The sequence below is a fragment of the Triplophysa dalaica genome, chromosome 1 (assembly GCF_015846415.1).
Source record: "Triplophysa dalaica isolate WHDGS20190420 chromosome 1, ASM1584641v1, whole genome shotgun sequence".
In the NCBI taxonomy this organism is placed as follows: domain Eukaryota; kingdom Metazoa; phylum Chordata; class Actinopteri; order Cypriniformes; family Nemacheilidae; genus Triplophysa; species Triplophysa dalaica.
The window spans coordinates 34,388,333-34,408,092 of record NC_079542.1 but is presented as its reverse complement, the minus strand read 5'-3'; the positions used below and the strand labels follow the sequence as shown (position 1 = coordinate 34,408,092).

Here is a 19,760-nt window from a genome sequence, read left to right as displayed (position 1 = left end):
TTAAATGTGTTTGAGTGTTTAAGAAAGATGATTGCTCACAACATTGATGAATTATACACTTCATTTACTCTTTAATATGTTTTAATAGAATAATTAAAATAATTAAATCACATAAAGACAGAATAATCAAACCAAACTTATAGACAGAATAGAATAATTCAAACTAAATTTAAATCAAATTAAAACATCATAGAATAATTAAAACTTAACTAAACTTAAAGTAAATTAAAACAATTCAAACTAAACTTTAATTAAATTAAAACATCACAGAATAATTCAAACTAAACTTAATTTAAAAAATTAATAATTCAAACTTAACTTTAATTAAGTTAGATCCCATATTCACCACATTATGCATGAAGACATTAAATGATCATCTGAAAGTTTCAGGTTAAGGATTTTTATCACAAGAACCTGTAAATGAAACACAATTTATGAAAATCAATAATGGGATAAATACTTATCATCAGTTTTAGATGAGTGTGTTTAGATGTGTTTTCTGTACTGTCACATTAAAGAGAGTGGATCAGTCATGTCCACAATACACTCTTGAAAATAAAGGTGCATGTTCTTCACAGTGATGCCATAGAGACAGTTTTCTTTATAATTCTTTCTTTATGTTTAGGATTTTCTGATATATTTATTATTGGAGAAACCATAACGGTTAACAAATCACATTGACACCCATTAAAGAAAACTAGTATCTGGACTACTTTCCTGCATTCCGCTGAAGCAAGGGCGTTAGAATTAGCCGATAGGCTTGTAATATTTCCATCTAGTGTCTTAGACTCTCCCTGTCGCTCACTCACATATGCTGAGAGAGGAGTTTACTCCACCGGGAAAGTGAGACCTTGCGCTAGCGGGGCAGCACTGACAGCACTGATGACCTTTTTTCTCTCGATTTGTTGTTATATGCGTCTTCTGAACAAAAGTCACTAAATGGATCGGTAAAGTCGCTAAATCTGGTGATAGAGTTACAAATTTATCAGCAATGGCCCAACAAATTAGGAATTATTGGGAACCAGTGCATCGCTGTATCCTTGGTGGGGAGGATTTCTGGCATGACGAACCGACAAAGCGATGGTGACTAGACCTTTGCAACCTTTACAGCACATAAAATGTATGGACACGAATGTTGATTTATCCAGAAACTTTTAAAAACAAATCCCTACATTTGAATAGCTACCATGTCACTACAACATTGACTGCTGTTATGTTCTCTCGGTGTCTCATAGTGACATCACTGGGTAAACATGCGTATGTGACATGTGGCTGACTGGAACGTACAGAGGTCGGTAAATCCAAAATTTTAAGAGATAATACCCAAAATCTGAGTGGTCTGGAACGCAGGATGAATAAGGAAACAAGAGAGTGGGGCTAAGACACAATATTTCATCCCTAATAATATATAAACATTCAATTAAAACAAAAACAAAAACATGCTTGAGCTAAGAGACAAATATATGCTGCGAAGACATATGCTGTAGATATGTTTATATGTTCATGTGTATATATATCAGATATATATTTTAGGTTATTTCTAAAATAATATTTTAAGATGGACTTGATCATATCAGATTTTCTATTTAGTGTGTAGTCATTAAAATAATAAACACAAACATGAGATAAAGTGTGTGTACTCACCTCCGTCCTCCTCCTGTTCTTCTTCTTTCTTGGGTAGTTGTGTCCAGGACAGTTTAAAATCAGAGATGTTCAATCCCAGAGCAGACTGGAGCTAAAATCCATCAAATATTTCAATCCACACATGAAACATACTGTCATTTCTCATTCTCTCATCATCACTCATCTCATATATTTACAAACACAGTGTAAAACTTTACTGTAAATTAACAGGCAATTTCTAACAGTATTGTACTGTATTTATTAAAATACAGCATCAGACTGTATATTTAACAGAATGGGTGTAAATGTAAAGTATTTTTCTGTTTTCAGGACGCAAAATTCCTAATACAGGATTAGGCTGTAAATGCATTGCATTGTGGGATTTATTTATTTTGCGCTTAATTTCTTTAAAATGTGAGCAGAGCCAGTGCTACTGAAGCACTTCATTTGTTAGTGGGATATTCATATGAACAACATAAGCACAAAGTTACATACTGTACGAAGACATGCTAGTCGTTTCGTTGTGAATTTTAAACTTTGATCAGCGAGTTGGCCTTTTAATCTATAGCTGCCTGTGACATTATAACTTTGAGGCACTAATGACTCAGCAAAAATGAGAGGAGATTGCAGAAAGAAGACAGGGACAATACATTTTGTCTGTGATGAAGAGAAATGAAGTTGGTAGCAGATGGATCATTGTTTGACTGAGCATTGTCACGGTAAGACACTGTTGTTTTATTCGATTGCATTTCTGGACTGTTATAACAAGTGGACTGATTTTGGGAACGATAGCGTTACGTTAATAAAGATTTTTTGGGTCGGTGTGTTAATCATGTCGTTTTTGATGATAGAACATAAGAAATTGAAATTATAATGACCGAAATAAGACGTGCTGTGTGTTGCTGTCTGTTGGTGCGTTGTCAAAATGAATATATGCGTCTGCCAAATTAATAAATGTTGTGATTTACCTTATCTTAGCCTGTAACGTTACACGTAAAACCCGAGTGAATAGTTCGGTCTGTTCTCAACTATTCACCAATTAACTTTGATATATTTATTTGTAAATATTTATCATGCCATTCGCACGACCTGCGTTTGATTTTCTATTCATTTTTTATTTCAGGCTGAGTCGCCTGATGAACATAGACTAACGTAAGTTTATCATAAATAGCCTTAGAATAGAATAGATAGAATGCCTTTATTGTCACTGTACACATGTACAATGAGATTAAATAGCTAACTCTACTGGCAGTGAAAGAAAAAAGAACAAATTACCAAAGTAAAAAAAGAAAGGCAGATAGGGTGTGCAGCCTGGAGAGTGTGTACATTTCCAGATATATACAATATAAACACAGGACATACAGTAATAAGTTAAAACAAGTTAAGTAAAGGGTGAGCAGACCTGAGGAGTGTGTACGTTTGCAAATAAATACGTATAATAAATATTATATATTAATGTCCATAATAGTGTGGGATATTGCACATTGAAAGGACTAAGTACACAGTAGCTAATCATTGATAATATTACATAAGAGAGTCCGGGGGTTGGCGTGTTAGAACTACGAACAGTGCATGTATCACGACCCAGGTTGGGTTGGGGCATTTGTCTGCATGATGGTGTATTGTCTTTGTCAGTGTCTGCGTCATTCTCCCCGCCCCCATGTTTCCTTAGGTTTCCCCAACACTGGTGATTTTCCACTCCATGCTCACACACCTGTTTACTATTCCTCATTAAGCTTATTACCCATTGCAACTGCTAGCCATCTCCTCTTGTTATGTTTTTCTATTTAATACCTCAGTGTCTCTTGTCCATTGTCTGACCGTTGCTTTCTGCCAGTTCAGACTGACCTAGGTGTTGCTGCGGTTCATCTATAGAAGTCTTTTGTAAACCTGTCTAGTCTGTCTAGTCTGTCTAGTCTGTCTAGTCTGTCTAGTCTGTCTAGTCTGTCTTGCCTGTCTAGCCTTTACGTTCCTCTCACAGTTTCCTAGAGTTCTCTCCACCCTTCCGCATCTCGCTGCCCGAGGATGGCTGTCTGGTGGCATCTTCCTGTTGCGTTTTACCTCTTCTGGTATTGTCCTCCAGCTCCCGTTGGCGCCCCATAGGACTACCGCCCGGCTTCCACCCGATCACCCGACCCGAGTTAAAGGCATCTCTCCGACCATAGCTGCTGGGATCTGGTGCTCTATATTCTTGCCGCCGTGGACGGGAGCGTTCACCAGCTGGACAATTGCTGAATTATTGACTGTACACCGCAAATAAAACATTCTTACCCCCGCACTTGGGTCTATCTTGTGTTCTGTCATGACAGCATGTGAGAGTTCAGAATGGTTATTGCTTTTGGGAAGAAGCTGTTTTTCTTAGTTATAATTCACTTGTTCACAAAAACGATGCGGTGTCAGTTCTGTGATAGTGCATTTGAATTGGTCTTATCATACTGCTAGCTAATGAGAATAAATAGTAATGTTCCCAGATTGTCCCAGAAGATTAAAAAAGTTTGCTGATTTTAAGGCTCATATATTCAGGGATCACAAAAAGAGGGACACAAATGCATACGCTGAGAAAATAATAGGTAATCCTGACACTTTAGTCTGTGACATTGGAGTCTGTCAGGATAGATGTAGTGTTTTGAAAAATGTAATTTTACACCTGAAATCTCCAGAGTGCCTCTCCCATTTAAGTGTAATAAAAGCTTTACTTTTGTGTCAACACTGACCTCACATATATCCTGGCATCACCTCAACACCTCAGCAGATAGGCTTCGTCATTATATACTACATGTGAGCTTTTCAGTACAGAGGTCACATAGTGAGGTATGCAATGTAGCTGAAGACTCAAATGCACTGTCTGATTCGTTTATTGATTGTGGTGATGGTTAAGAGGAGTTGGATATTGCACCATTGCCAGGTAATGCAAATGAATTGCATTTTTTTTAGAATATGGCACTGTTTTATCTCCAATTGCAGGCAAAGCACAATCTCCCATCATTTGTATTTCAGTCGGTAATTGAGGGGCTGCAGGACATCCATGATATTAGCCAGTCTCATTGGCTACAGAGGGTAAGTGAAAAATTAACTACACTTGGAATTTCTAAAAATGATATCATGAATGTTGTAGACATTATGAAAACTGATGATCTTTTTTGGATGTGTAATACCCATGCACTACACACTGATAAAAGGAGAAAGTCTTTATATAAAGCCAATTTCAAGTATGTTGAACCTGTCCCCATCTGCCTTAGTAAAAATGAATCTGGCAAGGAAAGCTTTGCTCAGTACATTCCCATTAATCAAAGTTTTGAATCTCTGTTATGCTGGTAATCAGTTGTAGAACAACATAAGAATACACAATCTGAAATTAAAGCAAATGATGTCCTCTGCGATGTATGTGATAGCAGTAATGTTGATGACAATGTTCTGTTAAAGTATGATACAGATTAATTGGCTTTAATCTTGTATCAAGACTCTTTTGAAATGGCAAACCCACTTGAATCTGGCAAGTATAAAATTGCAATATGAGTTTGATGACTATATCCAAACAAATTTTTGAAAGACATCTGATTGAGAGAGAGATATAAAGAAATAGGCATAGACATAATAACATTTTTTGTTTCTTTTCTGCCTTGTAGACGCTTTATCAACCAGGGGTGGCACGGTACATGAAAAAACACCCGAACTGTTCGGTTTGTGTGTGCGTCGCACGGTTCGACGCATGCGCAATGTAGCCCCGTGCTCAGACAGTTCCCCCCTCAGACAGTTTCGCGCAAACATACATATGGACAGTAAAAGTGGAGTAAGAAGTGCTGCAGAAATGGCAAGTGGAAGAGATAATGAAGGCTGCCTGGAGTTGGCGGATGCGCCCGCGTCTTTCAAATCCGGTGTGTGGGGAACATTTTGGATTTCATGTTACTTACGTTGACAACAGAAATAAAATAGCAGATAGAACTGCAACTGTGTGCAAGCATTGTGCAAAATGCATTCAATATGCTAATGGCAACACTTCTAAGATGACAGTTCATTTGAGAAGACATCACGCCAATGTGTCGATAAGCACAAACAGAAGAGAGCCGGTTAGGAAACAACTTTAAGCAGCTTTAATGGTTTAACAACCTCTCAGTGATAAGTCGGACAGGGCAATAGCCATAACTAAAGCATTGGGGATGTTTATAGCAAAAGATATGCAACCGTGCAGCGTTATTGAGTGTGAAGGATTTCGTCAGCTTATGAACGTACTTGAGCCGCGGTATAATATTCCCTCTCGTCGACACTTCCGCACCACTGTAATTCCAAAGCTGTATGACGAGACACGAGGAGAAATTGAAAACAAATTGTCCGACACAGCCCACGTAGCTCTCACTACAGATGGATGGACCTCCAGGGCCACTGAAAGTTTTGTCGCAGTGACCGCTCACTATATTACTTCGGAGTGGGAAATGAGAAGCTCTGCTTTGCAAACACGCCCCATTTATGAAAGTCATACCAGTGAGCATCTCTCTGAAATGCTGACAGACGCGGTGGCTGAATCGATACTGGAGAGGGTAAATAGCATAACTCCTGTTACCTAAGATAAAGTGAATGCTATCGATTTAGCAGCAGGACTTGTGCCACAGATCGGTGCTTAACACACACAGTTAACCTTGCAGCCAAGAGTGCAATCTCACTAAACCAAATATCCCGACTCTTGGGGAAGGTTAGGAAGGCGGTTAGCATTGTTAACTGAAAGTGAGACAAAACTCGCAGAGGGTCTCATTAATATTCTCAAACCTCTGAAGAATGTAATCACCCTCATGAGCACAGAAACATCCCCCTCAGTTTCAATGATTATCCCATTGCGGAAGATGATAGTGAAATCCATAAAAACCCGGGGGCAGAGGAAAGTACCACCATCAAAGAAGCCAAGGCAGCCATCACTAAAGACCTTAAAGGTAGATACAATGATCCTGGTGTTCAGAATTATCTGCACAGAGCCACAGTACTTGATACAAGATTCAAGTCCCTGCCTTACCTGGAAGAAGCCTGTGTTCAGAAAATCTACGATGATCTAACCACGGACATTGAAAAGCAGGTATTCTGTTTGTTTTTTGTATCCAACCTAATATGTGATTTATTTAATAATTTATAATTTTTTCGTTTTTTATCCTAATTATAATTGCATTTTTTTTGAGTAAGCCAAGCACATTTTATCTATTTGTGCCTTTGTAATATTTTTCTATTCCCCACTGCCCAGTAGAGAATTACTTTTTGCTGGCATGAGAGGTATTTGTTGTTATTAACATTTATAAAATGTCTATTTTGTCATATACTAATCAGGGTCAAAGCAGTAAAGCCCAAGCGGCCAGTTCATCCTCGCGGAGCCAGGGCCATCAGAGACATCTCCCTCCTCAGAAAAATTCTGCCATGGCAATGGTATTTGCAGATTTTTATAAAACAGAGGAAAGAAGATCAAAGCCTTTGTCGTACATCATTCATGAAGAGGTCACCTCATACAAGGCCACAGGCTTCATCTCTGTGGATGAAGACCCACTCGCATGGTGGAAGAGCAATGAGCATAAGTATCCTCACACTGCTAAGTTAGCCCAACGTAACCTCGCTCTCAAAGGTACATCTGTGCCAAGTGAACATGTTTTCTCAACGGCTGGGGACATAGTCACTGCGAGTAGGTCTCGCCTCTTGGCAGAAAATGTGGACAAACTGATATTCTTGCATAAGAATATGAAAATTAAGTGAACAGAGGAGTGTTTTTTAAATGCAACATTTTAAAGCAATTTTAAAAGCCAGCATTTTTGTTTTTAATATTGAAATATATACAGTGGCATTTTAATGTCTAGTTTCCAAATACTGCACTTTAATTTATGGCCTTTGCTATTGTTATACCCTCATTATATTATGTTATGACATTATATTATTGTGAGAATTTGGGTTTGCCTGTGTCCCAAATATTATGTGAAATGCATTGTAATGATTATTGTACATGAACTATGTCTAACCTTACTTGAGTTTAAGTGCTTACCAAGCTAGCCGAATGTTCAGAACATCGTGCTGCCTTTTGCTAAAAATACAAATGTACTTCTAAGAATTTCTAAGAACAAGGAACTAACTCACGTGAATGATATGAATATAGGTCTGGTATGTGTCCATTACAATGACATATTTACCTTCTTTTTATGAATATAAGAATTGGTCTAAATTCTATAAACCTTGGACTCTGATTGAACTGCACTGTGTCTGTGTCATTCTTGGTCCCCAGGCCTGCAACTTTGTGTGTTCCATCAACTAGACTATTCAACCTTATACCTAGACAAAAGGTAATATTCTTACAGTTGGGGGCTCAGTCTGTGAAAGGGGGAAGACCTCTTTGAACCAAGAGACCAAAGCATACCTGAGGCAGGCACACTGACGATCGGTAACAGACCTACATTAAAAGGGGTAAGTGTTTTTAATATTTCTGAAGAAATGTAACGCTTACCCTGTAGGATTCTTGTGAGTGATTACTATTTCGTAGAGACTAAATAGGGGCTTTTCAATTCCTTGTTAGTGGGATTTGAAGTCCCATTGTTGTGACAATGCTGCTGGCAACAGTAACTGGTTAAACAATTATTAAATCACGAGTGAATATGATATACAGTCCTGATCACACTGTATTTTTGGATCACCATGCAGCTTTGTTAAACAGAAAAAATCTGTTTAGATGTTTATTCTGAAAAAAATAATTTATTATTCGATTATCCATACATGACTAAAGTTTATGCCATATGGAAAGACATGAAAAAGGTTTGGGACCAGGGTCCCGAAAACCCCCAAATTGTTGCTTATGTAGCAAACCAAAAGCGATTGTTGTCAGAAAAGCCGCCAGCCTACTCTGCCCCTCTCCAAACCAAGAGTTTTCCTCCGCACCGATGCTGATGGCGCAAAAGAGTTGATATTAAACCGCCTAATAAAACGGTTAATAAATTGTTTGATGATGAATCTGACACGAGTACAAAAACTCAATGGTTTGGGTAAGAGCTGGCAACACTGTAATTGTGAGGCCGTTAAGAATGTCTGATATGGAAGCAATCTGTAAAAGTTTGCTTTCCCCACAGGAAGCGGGCAAATACAGTTGAAATAAAAAGTATGTGAACCCTTTGGGCTTACTTGGATTTCTTCATAAATTGGTCATAAAATGTGTTCTGATCTTCATCTAAGTCACAACAATAGAGAAACACAGTCTGCTTAAACTAATACCGCACAACCATTATACGTTTTCATGTTTTTACTGAACACAACATGTAAACATTCATAGTGCAGGGTGGAAAAAGTATGTGAAATCCTAGGCTAATGACTTCTCCAAGAGCTAATTGGAGCCAGGAGTCAGCCAACCTGGGGTCCAATCAATGTGATGAGATTGGATGTGTTGATTAAAGCTGGCCTGTCCAATAAAAAACACACACCAGTTTTGAGTTTGCTGTTCTGAAGAAGCGTTGTCTGATGTGAACCATGCCTCGCACAAAAGAGCTCTCAGAAGACCTACGATCAAGAATTGTTGACTTACATAAAGATGGAAAGGGCTACAAAAGTATATCTAAAAGCCTTGATGTCCATGTGTCCACGGTAAGACAGATTGTCCACAAATGGAGAAAGTTCAGCACTGTTGCTACACTCCCTAGGAGTGGTCGTCCTTTAAAGATGACTGCAAGAACACAGCGCAGAATGCTCAATGAGGTGAAGAAAAATCCTAGAGTGTCAGCTAAACACTTACAGAAATCTCTGGCACATGCTAACATTTTTGTTGACAAATCTACAATAAGGAAAACATTAAACAAGAATGGACTTCATGGGAGGACACCACGGAGGAAGCCACTGCTGTCCAAAAAAAACATTGCAGCACGTTTGAAGTTTGCAAAAGAGCACCTGGATGTTCCACAGCACTACTGGCAAAACATTCTGTGGACAGATGAAACCAAAATTTAGTTGTTAGGAAAGAACACACAACGCTATGTGTGGAGAACAAAAGGCAAAGCACACCAACATCAAAACCTCATCCCAACTGTGAAATATGGTGGAGGGGGCATCATGGTTTTGGGCTGCTTTGCTGCCTCAGGCCCTGGACGGATTACTGTCATCGATGGAAAAATGAATTCCAAAGTTTATCATGACATTTTGCAGGAAAACTTAAGACCATCTGTCCGCCAACTGAAGCTTAACAGAGGATGGACGATGCAACAGGACAACAACCCAAAGCATAGAAGTAAATCAACAACAGAATGGCTTCAACAGAAGAAAATACGCCTTCTGGAGTGGCCCAGTCAGAGTCCTGACCTCAACCCGATTGAGATGCTGTGGCATGACCTCAAGAGAGCGATTCACACCAGACATCCCAAGAATATTGCTGAACTGAAACACTTTTGTAAAGAGGAATTGTCATGAAACTCGAACGGGAACCCAAGTGCAGGCAGACACAGACGGTATAGATGGTAACAGATATTTATTACAAATAACAAGACAAAACAGGCAAAACAAAGACCCACGGTGGGGTAAAACAAGACAGGAATAAACTATAAACTTTAACAAGGACACTAACTTACTAAACTACAAAACAAACACTGGGAACAAACACTAAACTAAGACTTACTAGACACAGGGTTGATAAACAGCATACAAGGAACAATGAACAACAGGAACCAGGCAAGACTTCAACAGGAAAAACACATTCAATGCACGAGCAACGAGACAAAGAAACATGAGGAGTCTTTATAGGGGAGGTAATTAACACTAACTATGAAACAGGAGTGTTGGGCAATGACGCGACTTGAGGAGAGTATGGAAGACCGCAAGGGTCAAAAATATCTCTCCTCACACAAAACCATCAGGCAATGCCATGGCTCCACTTGAGACAAGAATAAAACATGACATGGTAGTGGAACCATGACATAAGCCCCCCCTTTAATGAACACCTCCAGGTGTTCATCAAGGGGTCACTAACAAGACAAGACTAACTTAGACAAGGACAAAAACCAGACAGACAAGCTAAACATAACAAGAGGCATACAAGACATGATTACGAATGGATTGGGATGAGACAATAAAAACAACAAACAAGGGAGGGGGGGTGGGGGCAGACAAGAAAACATGGGAAGTCCAGAAGGGGGAGGGCTGGGTGGGAAAGTTCCAGCCCTTGGGGACGCGCCAGGGCGCGGAGCCCCAGGGGACTTGACAGGGGTAGTCCTGGGGGGAACTGTCCTAGTCCCCTGCAGGACTGTAGGGCTGGACCACGGCTGGAATGCCGGGCTGGACCAGGGTTGGAAGATCGGCTGGGCAGCCGGACTTGACGGCGGCTGGGCAGCCGGACTTGACGGCGGCTGGGCAGCCGGACTTGACGGCGGCTGGGCAGCCGGACTTGACGGCGGCTGGGCAGCCGGACTTGACGGCGGCTGGGCAGCCGGACTTGACGGCGGCTGGGCAGCCGGACTTGACGGCGGCTGGGCAGCCGGACTTGACGGCGGCTGGGCAGCCGGACTTGACGGCGGCTGGGCAGCCGGACTTGACGGCGGCTGGGCAGCGCTCTCTGACGGCGGCTGGGCAGCGCTCTCTGACGGCGGCTGGGCAGCGCTCTCTGACGGCGGCTGGGCAGCGCTCTCTGACGGCGGCTGGGCAGCGCTCTCTGACGGCGGCTGGGCAGCGCTCTCTGACGGCGGCTGGGCAGCGCTCTCTGACGGCGGCTGGGCAGCGCTCTCTGACGGCGGCTGGGCAGCGCTCTCTGACGGCGGCTGGGCAGCGACCTCTGGCGGCGGCTGGGCAGCGACCTCTGGCGGCGGCTGGGCAGCGACCTCTGACGGCGGCTGGGCAGCGACCTCTGGCGGCGGCTGGGCAGCGACCTCTGGCGGCTGGGCAGCGACCTCTGGCGGCTGGGCAGCGACCTCCGGCGGCTGCTGGGCCGGGCTCGGTGCCGGACGGACCGTCACCTTCCCACAGCGCCCCCCCAAAAAATATTTGGGGTTTGACACCACCGGATTCGGGACCACAGGACTCGGGACCACAGGACTCGGGACTACAGGACTCGGGACCACAGGACTCGGGACCACAGGACTCGGGAAGGAGGTTTCCCGCGACGTCGTCCTCGAGTCTCTAGCCACCCACTTATCTCGGACTCCACCAGAAGAACCGGCGGCCATGGAGCTCGAACCAGAGGGTACTGAGTCCCCCAGGGCAGCGGCGGCCAGGACGAGACCCTCCGCAGCGCTCGACCGTGGGGTGAAAGTCCCATGTGGAACCTCACCCCCGGGATCGCTCCGGTTGGTCACGTACCTGACCATGTCCGCAAACCCTAAGGGAGCCAGCAGCCTCTTCTCCGACGGTGTGAGGCGCCGGGTGAGGCAGCAGTTGAAGATCGTCTTCAACTCCGCCTCACCAAAGTCGGTCGCCTCTGCCACCGCCGAGAATGCCCTGGCGAACTCCCGGTCACCGTAACTCCCCTGGCGGAATCCAAGCAGCAAGTGGGCTTGGCGAGACCGCAAGGACGACGTCGTACCGTCCATGCTGCCTACTGGGTTCGATCTTGGCTCGTGCATTCTGTCATGAAACTCGAACGGGAACCCAAGTGCAGGCAGACACAGACGGTATAGATGGTAACAGATATTTATTACAAATAACAAGACAAAACAGGCAAAACAAAGACCCACGGTGGGGTAAAACAAGACAGGAATAAACTATAAACTTTAACAAGGACACTAACTTACTAAACTACAAAACAAACACTGGGAACAAACACTAAACTAAGACTTACTAGACACAGGGTTGATAAACAGCAGACAAGGAACAATGAACAACAGGAACCAGGCAAGACTTCAACAGGAAAAACACATTCAATGCACGAGCAACGAGACAAAGAAACATGAGGAGTCTTTATAGGGGAGGTAATTAACACTAACTATGAAACAGGAGGGTTGGGCAATGACGCGACTTGAGGAGAGTATGGAAGACCGCAAGGGTCAAAAATATCTCTCCTCACACAAAACCATCAGGCAATGCCATGGCTCCACTTGAGACAAGAATAAAACATGACATGGTAGTGGAACCATGACAAGAAATGGTCCAAAATTTCTCCTGACCGTTGTGCAGGTCTGATCTGCAACTATAGGAAACGTTTGGTTGAGGTTATTGCTGTCAAAGGAGGGTCAACCAGTTATAAACCCAAAGGTTCACATACTTTTTCCACCCTGCATTATGAATGTTTACATGTTGTGTTCAATAAAAACATGAAAACGTATAATGTTTGTGCGGTATTAGTTTAAGCAGACTGTGTTTCTCTATTGTTGTGACTTAGATGAAGATCAGAACACATTTTATGACCAATTTATGAAGAAATCCAAGTAAGCCCAAAGGGTTCACATACTTTTTCTTTCAACTGTAAGTATGCGTGGAGTGTTCTTCACCATTATGCTAAAATGTGGGAAGCAAGAAGTTTTAGAACAGCTGATGGTAAACCCATAGCACATGCAAATCTGATAAGACAGTTGACCAAAGCAGTTCAGCTTCCGCTCGAGGTGGTCATAGTAAAGGTCAAGGGTCATGCTTCGGGGGAAGAGGAACAGACAATAGTTAACCAAAGGGCTGATGAAGCCGCAAAAGCGGCAGCCCAAAGACAGATTAACTCACCATTTCATCAGAGAGATGAAACACAGATGGCCATGACAGTACACATAACGAATGTACCTGACATTGACATCAGAATCCTGCAAAGTCAATCAACACAGGGAGACTTGGAGCATTGGAGAAAAAGTGTTTGTGCTCCGGAAAAGGAAGGGATTATTAGGGATAAACAGGTTAGGATAGCACTACCAAATTAGAATTAATTATCCTAATTAGACATTACCATGGGTTATCTCACACCAGTTGTGCAAAAGTAGTTCAAGCAATTAATCAATTGTAATTTATAGCCGATGTACATAAAACCGCAAAACTCGTTTTGGACGCATGTTTAACATGTGTTAACGTGTGCGGATGCGTTGCCACATACGGAAGCTCCATTCCAACATGTGCAAATTGATTTCACGCACATGCCGCCGATAGGTAATCTGAAATATCTTCTGGTAATTATCGGCCGATTCTCAAAGTGGCCAGAAGCATTTCCGTATGCAAAAGAGGACGCTAAAACTGTGGTAAAAATCCTAACTAAGGAGATTCCGTAATACCTCATTACGGAATCCCGACCACTATAGAAAGTGAAAACGGGAGTCCGTTCACATCAAAGGTAACACAGCTCTTATCAAAAACGTTGTCTATTGATTGGCATTTTAATATTCCCTATCATCCACAGAGCTCAGCAGTCGTGGAACGATTTAATCGAACACTCAAAACATGACTAACAAAAGCTGTAATCGATACAGGAAAGAGGTGGGTTGATTTGTTGCCCGCAGTCTTGACCGAAGTAAGAATGACTCCATCTTCCACAACAAGATTGTCACCTTTTGAAATAGTAATTGGTAGACCTTTCCCAACACCGTGGGTCAAAGTCCGGGCAGGTATTTCTTTCTTAGGTGACTTGGAGGTGATCCATGAGGACTACATGACTTCCCTAGTCAAAAAGTTAAAATCTAAATGTGCTGATGTTTCTTTGTGTCTTCCTCTTCCCTCAGAAAAGCCTACTCATAACTTTGTTCCAGGACAAAAGGTCTTCCTTGAGGACTCTAACGCAGACCAAGGTTGGAGAACCAAAGTACCACGGACCAGCGACTGTGATTGCTGTAACTCAGACAGGAGTTCTGACGGACTACCAGCCACAGTGGATACACGCTTCCAGACTGAAGTTGTGTTCTTCAGGAGAGCAGGCAAGCTCCAATTTAAAATAGAATCTCAACAGGGGATTCACCTTAGTGCATCTCAGGGGGGAGAAATCACTGACTTAGCTGAGGAAAGAACTACCTTTCGTGAGGTGGGGACCAGAAAAAGCAAGAAGATAGAGGGCCCATTGAGCCGACAGTCCCCAGGCCTGTAACTTTGTGTGTTCCATCGACTAGACTCTTCAACATTATAACTAGACAAAAAGTTATATTCTTACAATTATATATTTATGTTTAAAGCATTTTGACTTGTTTAGAAGACAGGGATTGTAAGAGTTCCTCTTTTTCTTAAAATATTTTTTGGCAGTTTGATAAATGCAAGTTGATTTCAATGTTTGTGTGCTAAAAAGGCACAAGTTCCTGTAGAGATAACAATACACATTCTCCTATTTTTTGCCAAATAAACGAAAAGCATGTCAAAAGCAATGTCTTCTCTCTTGCTGTATCAAAATCTCACCTAGGTTTTACTCAGGGAAGGTCCCAATAATGTGCTTAAAGTCAAGTCAAATTCAGTAATTGCATGAATACATTACAAAAATGTCAATACTGTATCCTAAACTGTGGATAAATAAGCTAATAAGATATATATCATATGCTGAAGGACATTTCTGGAGTGTTAAAGATTAAAAGAAAAAACAACAAAATCGAAAAACAGTGACCCTAAAACCGTGATACAAACGGGGTTTTGTGAACCGTGCCACCCCTATTATCAACATCAACCCCGTGGATCAAAAGCTAAGAATAGGAAAGTGACTTCAAAGAAGACTGGCCAAGTTGTGCAAAATAAGGACACTACTCTGAATGTAACGGAGGCAAGCTAGTGTAGAGCTGTGCAGTATGTAAACCTCACTTCCCGACCTCAAGGACTCTCTAGCGACAGACGCTAGGGACTGCGGTCTTTAGCCTCCTCGCTAGAGCGCCCGACTCCCATGCCGAACCGACCCGGTTTGAACCCGGTAGTGCATGTGTGGTGCATTCCGGTTACATGAACACACAGGTTTCCTCTCTACTGAGAAAACTTACAGGCTTTGAATGGAATTGAGTTTAGACACTTCAATTATCCACTGTAATTGGACTTAAAGGAAGTAAGGTTTCTGCATTGTTAATGATGCGCTATTAACTGTTAGTTGCAATAATGAATTTATTTCGTACAGCTGACATTTCAGCCAAATTGTTCATATAAGGAAATGTTATGGCCTTTGGATCATAAATAAACATTTTAAATTCTAAGACTATTGTTTTCTATTTCCATTTGAGACTGCGGATATGGAAATAATAGCAACATTTTTCATGTTTTAAGGAAAATTACATTCCGAGTAAAAATAATATGTATGCAACATACAAGACGTTGTAATATTGTAAAATTAAGTGGCATAATAGTATAAAACAGTACTTTGCTGGCATCCCAGCTTCCAGAATGTAAATTGAGAGTGAAACGATTTACAGAAAAATGACAGCATGATACTATATCTGGCAACTACAGTACAATACTGTAAATGTAATAACTTTTACCTATATATTTTAAGACTCTATTTCTCACCTGTTGGAGGATTTTGTCTCTTTCAGAAGCTACATCACCATTGGAGGAAAACTTCAGTCTCAGAAAGGCTTTTTTACGACAAACTGTACCAGAAAAACAAAAATATTAATTATTATATGAGTAAAAGTTAAAAAGTATACAATGAAAATTAGGCTACTCAAGTATCGAGTAACTACTTTATATTACAGTTAATATGAACATTATGTATTTATATTAATAATGCTAGGCCTATCAATTTTCTCAAGTGCAAAAGAGTAAATGTATTTTGTTACTACAAACCTGTTAACATTTAACACAGGCATAATCCCAGAATATAACCAGAATATGAAACATTCACATTCACTGAAACTGCCATGGAAATTCTCTATAGGAACAATTGTTAATTGCAGCAGCTGCATGCATTTTATAATGCCACAATGCCTCACATTACATATGCAAGTTATCAAGTTTATTGTAGCTGCGTGGGGCTCATGGTTTTTTTATTACTTTGCCAACGTTTAGTTTTATAAAGAAGATGCTTCGCACAGGATATTTAAGACAGTATTGACTTTCACTCGACAACAAATGCAGTTAAGAAATTCTTCTCCGCTCCTTACATGAAACAGAAGTCTTTACACATATACAGTTCAGGAAAGAAAAGGGCTGCTTGTTTATGACAGATGCTCCAAAATGGGTCAGAACATCAATCACAGTGCAGAGAGGCTGGGTAGGTAGGTTTAACTGACAATTTATGGATCCAATTGGGTTAAAAAGTTCACTCACAAACGCTTTTACTTACTTTTGATTGGTTAAATAAAAATATAACAAGGAAAACCCACAGACACACGGGTGGCTAATAGAATTTACTTATGAAAAATCTTCTGGTTTTACAGATGTTATTTTTATTGTATTTTTTTTCAAACAATTACCACAACGAATCAAAACAGTACGTTCAAATCAAGATGAAGAAATGCAAACAGATGATTTTCTCGAGGTCATTATAGACCTTCTTCTTAAATCAATAATTGAAGTGAATCTGCTGATGTCACATATGTTGGTAGGTTTGACACAGATTTAACACATCGAATTATACGTTTAGATTGGAAATTACCACATACACACGATCACAGAATCACATTTAATAAATAAGAGCTTTAAATAAAACAATTTCATGCAATTAATCAAGTTCACCTGTTCCGTAGACCTCCACCTCACACAGAGAGAGACTCTGGACTGTAACAGGCATGAAAACATTCACATAACGTCCCACCATCCCATTACAAGAGAAAGTAATCGATGTGCCGACTTTAAGATTAGGAAATACATCACATCTAGAGAGAGAAATCAGTACAAATACCATCAGAACCAAAAGAAAATTCCAGTCACATGAGTGACATTATAACAGTTTCTGATGAAAGCTCTCCTACTGAAGTCAGAAGCTTGAAAGCGAGTTTTCTGTAGTCCGTCTTGGTACATGGAATATGCGTTCCATGTTTGAGACATCTAAATCAGCACAGGTTACCAAAGAAATGGACAGATATAATCTTGACATACTGTTTATAAGTGAGACCAGATGGACTGGCTCGGGTCTATAGGTAATAAGTGAGGGCTCAACCATACAATTATTAAGAAGGATGTAGCTAAATGCCTGCTTGAGTGGGAACCCATTAGTGATCGCTTAATACTGCAATGCTTTGCTCCTACCAATGAGGCAACAGATTTGGTCATAGACGAATGGTACGAGTAAGTTCAACATGCTGTTAGCAATGTTCCTCAGCACGATCTACTCCTGATAATAGGTGACATGAATGTCAAAGGAGGCAGTGACGAAACCAACAGTGAGGAGGCTATGGGGCACCAAGGCTGTGGAAACATAGATAACAACGGTGAAAGACTTATGTCTTAAAAACTGTTGTGTTATTCGTGGCACCATCTTTACTCACAGAGACATTCACAAATTGACATGGAGATCCCCAGATAGCTATACAGTAAATCAAATAGACATTGTTATAATTAATAAGAAATGGCGCTGATCCCTGCAAGATGTGCTTGTCCCTAGGGGAGCACATGTTGGCAGTGATCACTATTTGCCAGAAAATGCAAAAACATTTTCCATCAAGCTGAGAAACCGTTTTAGAGCACTTACAGATAAAGAGGGTCAGGAGCAGGTGAATGTGGTAGACACATGGGGCAAGATTAAGGAGGCTTTCATAGAGACTGCTAAAGAAGTGATTGGCTAAGGGAAAAGAAGAACACGGTATAGATATCATCTGGTACTTGGAAAAAGATAGATGAAAGAAGAGTGCTAGATAAGACCAAAGACAAGAACAGTATAAGACCAAAGACAGAGAAGAAAAGAAGAGTGCTCACAATAATAGGAGAACCTTTGTAGAGAAACTGGAACATGATGCTGAAAATGCTGCATTACAGGGAAAACTGAATATTGTTCAAAAGATAACAAAGCAGTTTACTGGTCAAAAAAACAACTTCATACCAGTAAAGGATAAAGAAGGAAAACTAATAACAACATAAAAATAGCAAGCTGCCAAGTGGGTACAATACTTTGACAAAGTTCTAAACCGCCCTGAAGATGATGAGCCATTGAGCCATAAGACATTCAGCCTCCAACCAAAAAAGCGGTGGTGGATGCTATTAAGGCTGCGAAATCCGGTAAAGCAACAGGGATTGATTCCTTACAAGCAGAGCTCCTTAAGGCAGATATCAATACATCAGCCAATATGTTACGAACCTTTTCCAAAAGATTTGGGATGAAGACACTATCCCAAGGATAGGAGCCAAGGCCTCATATTCAAATTGCCCTAGAAAGGAGACCCACAACAATTGCGACAACTGGCGGGGTACAACACTTCTTTCTATTCCCAGCAATGTTTTCTGTAGGATTCTGTTGAAGCGGGTTGATAGTGCCATAGACCCCAAATTGAGAAAAGAACAAGCAGGTTTTCGAAGAGGGAGAGGATGCAAAGACCAGATGTTTGCATTTCGTAACACCATAGAACAAAGTTTGGAATGGAATGATCCACTTTACATCAATTTCATAGACTTTACGAAAGCATTTGACAGCGTTCACCGAGAGAGCTTATGGAAGATACTAAGATTATACAGTATGTTATACCACCTAAGATCGTTAAACTCATTGGGAAGTTATATGAACATTGTTATGAATCATTAGAGTTGAGCCGGCTACTCGGCTGAAACGAGTATCCGGTACGGATAAAGCACTTTTGCCGAGTACGAGTATTATACGAGTAATACGAGTCAATATCTGTGCTCGGATTGAATAAAAATCCTCATTGGTTAGCTGACTGTGTCTGCGTTCTGTGATAGTCACAGCGCCCCTCCCCTACACACATGCAGATGTATTGTGTTGCTGACTGTGTTCGCAGCTCTCTCTCTCCGTCTCTCCCTCAGTCACTCAGGTTCGCGGGTCTTTTCCGTTAACGTTTAGGGTTTCATCAGCTTCAGGTTTGTTTTTAATTTCGGTTTGTAGTACTTACTTATTAACCAGTAGAGTTTTGATAAATGTGGGGTTTGTTCAGACGTGGTGCTTGGTAGAATGTGACTCGCGTTGCGTCCCTGCCTGTCTTTTTTAAACCGTCAGCTGGCTCTAACCAGTTTTTAATTAAAAGTTAAAAAAAGAAAGTTATGTTGAGATGAAAACTCTTGTTCATTACATTTTACTTCATAATTGCAACCGCATGTGTTGTATTCATTTCATTGTTGCAAAACTTGTTCTGTATATAGATCGTTTGTTACCGTGATCAAAACCATTGATCTGAATCTCA

The 19,760-nt window shown here is 41.1% G+C and overlaps 1 protein-coding gene and 1 long non-coding RNA gene across 2 annotated transcripts in view; one reads left to right on the top strand and one right to left on the bottom strand.

Moving 5' to 3' along the window:
• Positions 1 to 391: 391 nt before the first annotated feature.
• LOC130417645 (uncharacterized) overlaps positions 392 to 19,760 on the bottom strand; it is a 31,124-nt gene continuing 11,755 nt past the window's right edge. The window contains exons 7-10 of the mRNA XM_056743331.1: positions 17,149 to 17,288; positions 15,979 to 16,061; positions 1,645 to 1,735; positions 392 to 414 (exon numbers count right to left, since the gene is read on the bottom strand). Coding sequence (XP_056599309.1) covers positions 392 to 414; positions 1,645 to 1,735; positions 15,979 to 16,061; positions 17,149 to 17,288 — 337 coding nt within the window. The remainder of the gene's footprint in view (positions 415 to 1,644; positions 1,736 to 15,978; positions 16,062 to 17,148; positions 17,289 to 19,760) is intronic.
• Positions 4,637 to 7,803, top strand: LOC130415304 (uncharacterized). The gene is made up of 3 exons (XR_008905908.1): positions 4,637 to 4,680; positions 5,250 to 6,685; positions 6,931 to 7,803. It is a non-coding gene; the product is annotated as an uncharacterized LOC130415304 (long non-coding RNA).